The 10,283-nt window shown below is 25.1% G+C and overlaps 1 protein-coding gene across 1 annotated transcript in view; it reads left to right on the forward strand.

The window, feature by feature from the left end:
* LOC129958408 (eukaryotic translation initiation factor 4H-like) overlaps positions 1-9,709 on the forward strand; it is a 36,028-nt gene extending 26,319 nt beyond the window's left edge. Inside the window, exons 4-7 of the mRNA XM_056070888.1 lie at positions 2,586-2,650; positions 5,691-5,778; positions 7,096-7,302; positions 8,858-9,709. Of these exons, the coding sequence (XP_055926863.1) occupies positions 2,586-2,650; positions 5,691-5,778; positions 7,096-7,302; positions 8,858-9,048 (551 nt within the window). The 3' untranslated portion in view covers positions 9,049-9,709. The remainder of the gene's footprint in view (positions 1-2,585; positions 2,651-5,690; positions 5,779-7,095; positions 7,303-8,857) is intronic.
* Positions 9,710-10,283: the final 574 nt, after the last annotated feature.

Here is a 10,283-nt window from a genome sequence, read left to right on the forward strand (position 1 = left end):
TAAATTTCATTACTAAATTTTACATGTTGTTTTTATTAAATTTTGCTCTTTTTTTTAATTGCACAAAAGAAAAAATTTGTGATGTCAGTAGTAGAAAATGAATTGAGTGTCCCTTTGGAATAAAATGAATACAATAAATTTTTAATATTTCTCAGAAAAGACAAATTCTTTTATCTGTTGACAACTGTTTTTAAAGTATCTAATTTTTTAGTAAAATAATTATTAGTAACTATGGAACTTGGCTAATTACAAGATGATTGGATGTCAATGAAAATTCAATTTATTCAAATATTCAACTTTAAAAAAAAAAAGCAAATTAATTTGTAACTAGTTTACAAAAGAAAATGATTATTTTTAAACTAACTGTGACAAACATTTACTTTTAATATTTATTAGCTTCCATAAATAAGATATTGATTATTTAAAAAAAAATAATTTCATTAAATAAAGAAGTAACTTTAATAATAATAATTTTAAAAAAAACAGCGTATATTACTTTGAATGCAACAAGTACTCAACGAAACTTGAAAATAAGTAGTATAATTCACATCTAACATTTTGAGTTATTATTTTTTTTATCATTATTATTTTTATTTTTATTTATTTATCTTTTTGTGAAAAGTGAGATATTTTTTGATTGAATATATTGTCGAGCACTTAAGTCAGGCCCTAAGAAATAATCTATTAAAAATCACTGAGGATACAAATTATGAATGTATCTAACTAAAGCAATTTAGTACAGACTATATTTTACACTTTTTAGTTTAGACCCTGAAATTGCCATAATAATTTTGGTTCTAGACTACACTTAATTTATGTGAATATAAGATTGCAAGACCCAGAGAAAGATTTGAATTTCAATGTAAGACTTTGAAATAGGCAAATTTAACAACATAAAAATAAATGAATGAATAACTTTTAATTTAAATATAATGATTTGTACTTTTATATTCTGAGTATGGCATATAAGTTGGAAATTTATCTGATCATATTTCTATCAAAAGAGGGAAAAGTCTCAGTATAAGATTTTAATTTAATTTTTTTAAATTTGAAACTATCTGATTAACTTTTTATTCTTTTTATGATGATACAATTTATTCAATGCTATCTTTTTTCTCTATTTTCTTCTTTTATCTAAAATATACCTATAATCTGCCTTATTTCTGCTGTGAAGTATCCTTGAACACCCAAAAGATTAAATAGCCTTTTTATTCTTAAATCTTTTCTGTTATAAATATTAACAATCTGTTTATTGTAAGGCAAATTTCTATTTATTGTAAGGCTGTGGATTGAACTAAAGCCTGAAAGAGGCAATATTTCTATTTTATTGTTTTATTTATTTATTTTCGTTTTATTACATTTTTTGCTACACAATATAAACTGTCAAAAGCATACACTTGCAACCAGTTCTTCCAATTTACGTTTATTGTAGATCCAATGCATTGATAATCTCTACAAATGAATATACTAAATCAAATTTTTAAATTAAGAAGTGAAAATAAAAGTATAAACTCAAATATTCTTCTGATAACTAAGCATTCATTGCTTCCAATGTAATATAATTATTCTTACAGAAGATGCATATTAGAGTAACCTGCATATGTAAAAATGTTATATTGAATAACCAAATATATTTTATTTTCAATGTTGTATAAAAAATACTGATCATTCATTATGAAGACTTAATTTTTGTTCATGAAAACTGAAATTTTTCTTAGAATAATATTTGAATTTCTGAATATTTTTCAGATTATGCAAAAAGTGAAAAAATTTGACAGTTATTTTTATTATAATAATATGCATTCTGAGACATAAGTGTCAAAAGATACTTTTTTATTTATTATTTTATTTTTTTGTCTAACTAGGTGTGAATCAAACCACTTTAGAAATAGAGTTGAAAATATTTTGTGTTAATACGAAATAGTTTTTTTTATTTTATATTGTTTCCATACTTTCGTCTTCATTTCTGAATGTCATCTCACCTTTTTTACATAAAGCATTTTAATTTCAACTGACAGCAATATGCTGATTTTTTCCATAACCTTTTAATTTTTATTATTCACAGTTTTTGGGCTTATTGGTTATTTTTTTTATCAAACATTGCTATTTTTTTTTTGTTTTGTTTCTTTTTAGCTTTACATGTGAAGTTTTTTTTGTGTGTGTGTATGTGTACTTTTTCAGTCAGTTTATTTATTTATTTGTTTGTTTATTTGTAGAATGTGCTTTAACAAGGTTTCGGAAACTAGAATTACTTTTCTGTGTTTTAATTGGACCTTTTTAATGAAAAAAAAAATCTTTTATTGTTTTTATGATTTTTTTCTGAACGACTTTGAAATTCAAAATTTAGGAAAAAAATTTCAAATATTTGAATTTGAGTGAGAAAGTGGAAAATCATTTAATCTCTCTAAATTTTGCATTTCCGTTGATAATAAAATAACTATAAATTTTATTTGTTATAGTTTAGTTTCTCATTTGTTTGTTATTTGTTTTCCACATTATTTGGAAATATCTATTTATATTTAGTCTTTATCAAAAGTAGAAGAATTTCTTTTAATAGTTTTTAATTGTCTTACTCATATTTTTAGGGTACTGCTATGTAGAATTTGATGATCTAGATTCCATGAAACGTGGTCTTGAATTGGATGGTGCAGTAAGTTGCCTTTTATAACCTAATGGTAATGTCAAAATTCATACTTAAAAGTCATTAAAATTATTTTTATCAGCATTTTATTTAATTCTACTGGATATAATATGGATTTTGAATAGATATTTTAATGTTTGTATTATTTTGAAAAGTTATTTAATCATGATTGAATATTCATTGAAATTTTTCAACCTTATATAGTGGCCAATTTTAAAGATTTTTTTCTTTCAGGTGTGACACAGTTGCATTTTAAATTATTTACTGAAATTTGTATTTGACCGTTCTATATCCTTATTATGTTTCATGCCTCTCTCTCTCTTACATGTAACTGAGTGGAAAGATTAGAATCTTGGACTGCTTAAAGTCCAAGATTTTAAAGATATAAATTTCTTTTTTAAGTAAATGGTGTCCCCATAATATATGTTTATCAATATTCAGAATCATTTTATTAAAGTCTACGAGAGGACCTTATTACAAACTGGGTTACAGGAATAGTTACAGGAGGTGCTAGGAATAGATTTGTATTCAAATTTTTGATTTTTTTTTTTAAAAATAAGGTTACAATGTTTTGTACAGTTAAGTTTTCACTTCCCTTCCTAATAACCTGATTTTTGAGAAATGTTGCCACCTTCCCCAAATTGCTAAGCTAAGGTGAAAAAATATGGAAACTTAAATATGAAATTGTCCAGTTAATTCTCTGTTTAGTGGAAAAGTAGAAATAATTTATTTACTATAGTAATGTATAGTTCATAAAAATTAAAACTATATTTTCTCATATTCAAGTACACTGAGCTTTTATATTTGTTAGAATAAAATTAAAGTATCATTTGTAATTATAAATGGATTTTGTTATCATATTAGCATTTCATTCTCTTTACAATTTCAGCTCAAAAATGCAGTGTTTTGATTCTTGCTAAATTAGCGAAGGTTGAAAGGTAGAAAAATATGAGAAATTTTGAAAGATAAGGAGAAAAGTTTCAGGGGCAGTTTTGAAAAAAATTATAAACAGCAATATTCTATCTGGTTTTACACAATTTGTGAATTAAACACAATTGTTATAAACAAACCAAACCCAATCTTTTGCTATTATTACTTATGTATTACTAGGAGCAAAAAATAAAGAAATTTATTGTCTTGCAAAAAAGTTTTTCTGGAAAAAGTATATCATTTACCTCTTTAAAAAACTGGTTTGAAATTTCCCAGAAATTCATGAGAAATTACATAATAAGAAAATTTGTTTTAAAAAGGGTAACATCGAAAATAGTACATTTCAATATTATTTTAAATGACAGCTGAATTTTTATATGAATACATAAATTTTGTAAGACGCACTTCTGGGGCATTCTTTTTTCACACTTGGTGCCCATCTGGACCTTATCCTGTTAATAATGTCTGAGATATGGTTGTCACAGATTAAGTAACAAAAGTTATAATAGAAAGTGTCATGAACATTGGTAGATTTATATAAAAAATATTATTTGTAGTACACTTCAGATGTAAATATGTTATAACTTTACAAGTTTTACTTCATTACAGTAAGATCTTCTGTATCCATAAAAATGTTCATAAACACTAAAATTAACATTTATTACTAAAATTGGTCTGAAACAAATAGTGATCCACTAATAAAAAGAAATAGGACATAATACATATTTGGAACAGAAAAAGCTGAATTTCGTAAAATAATGAAATCTGTCTAGCGTAAACATTGATAAATAAAATAAGTATGCTTGAATGAATAATAAAATAGATAAATCTATATAAAAAGTGCTTAAGATATTGAAAATATTGTAGAATTGTTAAATAAAAGAAAATTAATGAATTTCACAAATGATAAAATTCAATTCTGAAAATGGTGAAAACCATGTTTCTGCTGAAATGCAATGCCAAATACATAATAAAAATAATGCTGAAAGAAAATAGAAGCAAAAATTTACAAATAAAGTGAAGATATTATGAATTAACAGACTTTTTATAACTGAAGTGAGAATTGACTTTACTATAATCCAGCATAAAAAAAAAAGGTAATTATAATGAGTTGTGATATGAAAATAACATTCTTATCAATTGGAAATTTCACTACCTATCTTTTTAGCCCAAATGTAAATAAAAAAATAAAATGTAACTAATTATTATTCATACACCCATTCATTATTGCATGTATATAACCCCTCCCCATTAAAACTGAAGTTGGCTAGATGCCCAAAAGTATTACAGAACTTTTTGGACAATAATAATATAAAAAGATATTTTCCTTAATAACACAAGCAAAAGTGTAGTAATTTTCATATAAGTTTTTTTTTTTTTTGGAAATGGAGGAAATATTTTTGATAAATGTTGATAGAAATTGAATTTTTTAGCTTTAATCTGTAATTTTGATACGAGCTTGTAAAAAACATCTGCTTTGATTAGCATTTTGCTGCTTTGGAGCAATTGTGTAAGATACTAAAAGAAGGATTTATTAATATGTTTAGGTATATATTTATAAATACCAGTATTTTGTGTTATGTAGGGTTGAGTTTTTTTTTTTTTTTTTTTTTGTACTTTATTAATCTGTGCTTTCATGTATTTTTCAGATATTCATCATTTATTTCACTACTTTATCATTCTCTTAAGTCTTTTATAAGTTATTTCTGTGCATTTATGACCTTTATTAACTTTGCATTAATAACTTTGTGTTCGCTATAACTTTGAATTACAGTTCTCTGGTATTCATACTTCTGCTGACGTTAAATAAGATAATTCCTCATGTCTATAATGTTTGGATCTCATTTTTATTATTTTTACTCCATCTTTGAAATCCGAATGCTTTGTTTTATTCTGTTGTATCCCTTCCTCCATTTTTATTTTATTTTGTTTCATTTATTTATAAAAGTAGCTCTGAAAAATAAAATGCTAAAAAATTTTTGATGATGGCTATCAAGCAGTTGAAATACAAATTAAAACTGTAAGAAGAAAACAAAAATTATATTTGAAATATTTCATGGAAATAGATGCTTTTAATATTTAAATCGCATTTTAAAGGCTCTTGTTTTTTATATGTTAGCTGGCAGAAGGGCGTGCTCTGAGAGTTGATGTGGCAGAAGGGAAAAAATCAGAGAGAGGAGGATTTAGAGGTGGAAGAGGTGGTCAAGGTAGGTTATTTTTGCTACACAAAATTCATTTAAATTTATTAAAATATAATGCAAAGTTATAGAGGCAGGTAAATATGATTTGTATAGAAATTTTTTCCTTTTTTTAAAAAAATTCCATTTAATGCTTTTTTTTTCCATTTAAATTTAATATTTATTTCTAATTTGGTTAAGATTGACAGTTGTAATTTGAATCATTAGTTTTCAAAAATTTCTTTAGCATTAATGAAATGCATGACAAGATTGTTTCCTTATTATTGCAAGAATTTATGATTTTCTATTGCGTGTTAGTACAACTTTTTATTATTTTTTGATTGATTAACTTTTTATGCTTTCAAAATCTTTTTATTCGTTGGGAAATTATTTCTATGGAACAAATATTAAAAGAAATGTTTCATATTCTTGAACTAAACCTTTTTGCTCTCTCTTTTTCATGGATACTCTTCTGTGTTTGATGCTTGTATATAGCAGGTAAATTAGAAGGGAGAAGTTAAGTAATGTAATTGGAATTATTAACACACAGGCATTGGTGAATATAATTTAGGTTTAAATAAATTGCAACAAACTAGTTCAACTTAACATAGTTGTTGCATTTCCTTAACCCTTTTCTAAATTTCTTGAATGTCTATGAGAATTTTTTGTGTGCCCAAGATGTCTGCTGATACTGATGTTTAGTGCATGGACTGAATATAGGAAAATCCATCCTCAAAGCAAAATCAGAATAGCTACATTTAGAAAAGTGTAATTATCGAGACTACTTCAGTTCTTAAAGCAAATATGCAGGCAACTTTGTTACAAATTAAATTTTTGAGAATTATAATATATAGCTTTGTTGTAATATCTACTAATGTATTAATATTCAGTTATAATCATTTGTGTTATTTTATGATGGGTTCTATAAGGTTTAAAATTCAAAACATCATACAAATGGAAATGAATTCATAAAATTTCACATGATCAAAAGGAATCAAATGATCAAAAGGATCTAAAAAGGATCACATGATCAAAAGGATCTAAAAAGGAACTTGTATTTGTACAGAGAAATATCAGCATCAATCATCAAAATATTTGCTGTAAAGAAGGTAATCGAAAACTGATTAATTTTGATGTTTTTAGTGTGCTTTCATTTTGAGGTTAGTTTGATTGTGAAATTTATGTATTGAATATGCTGTATGAGAAGTTGGAAAGGTTTTGAATATATGATTAAATAATATAATGTTCAATTTTGATAGCAAAAAAGAGGAACTATTTTGTATTAAATTTTTTAAATTGCTGTGTCCTGAGATACTCTGTAAATGCTTATATCATTGTTTTTTATAGGTTTTGATAGAGGTACACCTGGTAGAGGTAGATTTAATGATGGAAGTAGAGGACGAGGTGGAGGAAATTTTAGAAGTGGTGGTGGTGGTGGTGGCTTTAATGAGAGAGATGCTGAAAGAGGACGTGGATCAGGAAATTTTAGTGGAAGACAAAATCCTCCTCGAGATTTTAAGCCATCAACTCCTGAATTCAGAGAGCTCTCATCAGGTAATTTTACATGGCACAATAATTTTAAAAGTCACTGCAAATAGAAAAAGGAATTGAATTGTTTATTAAAGATGTGCAATTTAAGAGTTATTTCACCATATTAAAGTTTTGTGAATTAAATATTTCCTTTTTGTAGAAAAATTAATTCTTAGATTGTTACATAAGCACAATTTAGTATTAAAATTTAGAATTATGTAATAAAAACAAAACAAAAAACCCTGACATTCGTCTTATTCATTCCTGATTTTTTTTTTTTAAATTAAAAAGTTACTACTTTTTTCACTTACAGGCATAACTTATTCTTTGAGTAATTTATTTAAATTCCATCAGTAATTTCCCTTTAATAGGCTCCTGCTTTAATGTAATATTGTTGCATAAAAACAAGCGAGATATGAAAAGATAATGTCATTGCAGGATGACTGTTTCATAAAAAATGTGCAATTTTTTTCGAAAGGCAGGTAATTCACCTTTCATGAGGTGAATTACCTGCTTTTGCTTTATTATTATTTATTTTATATCATTTTAATAAAATGGCTGTTTCTGACAATTGTAATATGGATATAAGACTAATAATTAAAAAAAAAATTTTAGTTTTACATCCAGTGAAATTATCATTTGCCAAGTTTTGTTTTAAATTTTCTGTAGATGTTAAATAGAATTCTGTACTTTAGCGTTCGTAGCTTAAGTTGTTTATCGTTCTAAATATATGTTAAGCCCTTTGTGCATTTATGTGAAAGTAAAGAATGAAAACCTCCAGTTTTTTCTTAAACTTTTTTTGGGGATCGATAAAATCAACAGCTTAATGTTTTAGTGTAAATAATGTCGTATTTTGAAAATCTCTTTGCAGTAACTCAAAAGTTAAAGTTGTAAATATTTTTTTACAACTTTGCACTTTTATTTATTTATTTTATTTAAACGTAATTTTCAAATTCTACGAAAATGGATTTAATTTTATTGCAGAAAGTAAATAAAACTATTTTAGAAAACTCAAAAATTTATTATGTTTTCAAAACCAATGACTGTTTGTATTTTATGAGCTTAAAATAATTGTTTTTATTTTGTCTTAATATGCTAATGAAACAAAATGTCAACGGTTTTTATCATTTTATTAAAAGTAACTATTTTGTGATAATCTTATACCAAAAAAGTTTTGAAGTTCCGATAGAAATTTGACGTTCTCTACAATATAAATTATGTTAAGCACTTTTATGTTCATATAAAATAACCCCATATTCTGTACTTTAAATATTAAAAGTATACATATGTAGACACTCTAAATTGGAAATTGTGACCTCAAACAACCAATGTAAAAACTTTTTATACTGCATTTCTTTGACATTAATTATGAAATAGGATCTCAATTTGAAGCATTTTATTTAGAATTATAGATCAGTTGTATTTAAATTACTTCATTAGCATTCATGTTTACTTTATTTTTCTTTAAACATGCACATTTAAGTTCCTGAAATGTTTAAAAGGTATCATCAATAGGAGTTTCAATAAACCTTGATGATATAATCAAATAATAATAAAATGATTATGTTTCTAATTTTAGAGGAAGCAGCAGCAAGACCTAGATTAAAATTGCTTCCTAGATCAGTGAAAGATCCAGTAAATGCTGTTGCTGATACATCAAATAGGTCAAGTATTTTTGGTGAAGCAAAACCGCGAGATGAAAAACAGTTTTCTGAAAAAAAAGAAAATGAGCCGGTCACTGAAAGTTCATCTGCTAATGGTGTAAAATGACATTTTTTTGCAAAGAGAAAGCATGTGATATTTTGTATAATGAAACATATGTGTTCTCTTTCCTCTTGTATATTTTAATAATTTTCAAAATCTTCAAAAATGTATCTGGAACAGCCAGCAGCCTTTAACTGATTTTGTATTAAAGGGAATCATATATATATATTTTTTAACTTAAGTTAAATAATGTAAAGTGCCCGCTGAAATATACTATATTTCAGTTAAGAATACTTTAATTTTTGGTTTTAAAACTTAATTTATATATCATAGTATAGTTCTTGATGATGCCATTCCTATTTTCCTCCCTTCAACTTGAAAGGAAATATCTATGCAAAGACTTTGTCCTCTTTTTTATGATCCTTTTTTGGATCCAAGTGGTTTCACTCTGGTAGTTTTATTTCTTAATTTTTTTTGGATGTTCGTAAAATAAGAGATCAATTTATTGTTTTTCATTTTATGTGCATTATTTTTCTGTATGAAAAGTATATTCAGTAAAAATGTTTTTATATGTAATCTTCTTATTTCGTTATATAATATGAAAATTTCTTTGTCATCAGTTGTTTATTTCATTGAGTTGTAATTTGTAAACATTGTTTTGAACAGAGACAACAAAGTGAGTTGAAGTTAGCAAACTTTTTTGAAATTAAAATTTTATAAAAAGAAAGATCATTGTTTTATTTTATTGTGCACCATCTTCAGTTACAAAAAACAAATTTCTCTGCATCATAAAATACAAATGAAATAGCTAATTAACCTTTTCCTTAAATTTTAATAAATATGACTGTTGTGCAAGAAAGATTTTCTATTGAGAGGTTGGCACGGTAATTTTAATTGATTATGTATAAAATTTTGTACTAGAAATATAGTATTTATTTTACATAATTAGAAAATACAATCCCCAATTAAAAAAATTAATAAAATACAACTCAGTTTTGAAGAATCATGCCAATAATCGTCCGAATAAACTGAAATATAAAATATGTTGATAGACAGAGTACATGATTTTGAATTTTAAAGCAACTTTTTTTCTTTATAAAAAATAACTAGAACTCTTTATTAACTTTTTTTTTTTGTGTTTAAATATGTAGCAAGAGTAAATTCTGATTATTAATAAAGAATATAAGGAATGACCAGTCACTAAATAAATGGCCAAAATATTTTTAATAATATCGATGTTGATTAGCATTGTTAGGTTAGAGCAATAACTATCTCAGTTATTAACTTTTGAATAATTTCTA

The sequence above is a fragment of the Argiope bruennichi genome, chromosome X1 (genome assembly GCF_947563725.1).
Source record: "Argiope bruennichi chromosome X1, qqArgBrue1.1, whole genome shotgun sequence".
NCBI lineage: Eukaryota > Metazoa > Arthropoda > Arachnida > Araneae > Araneidae > Argiope > Argiope bruennichi.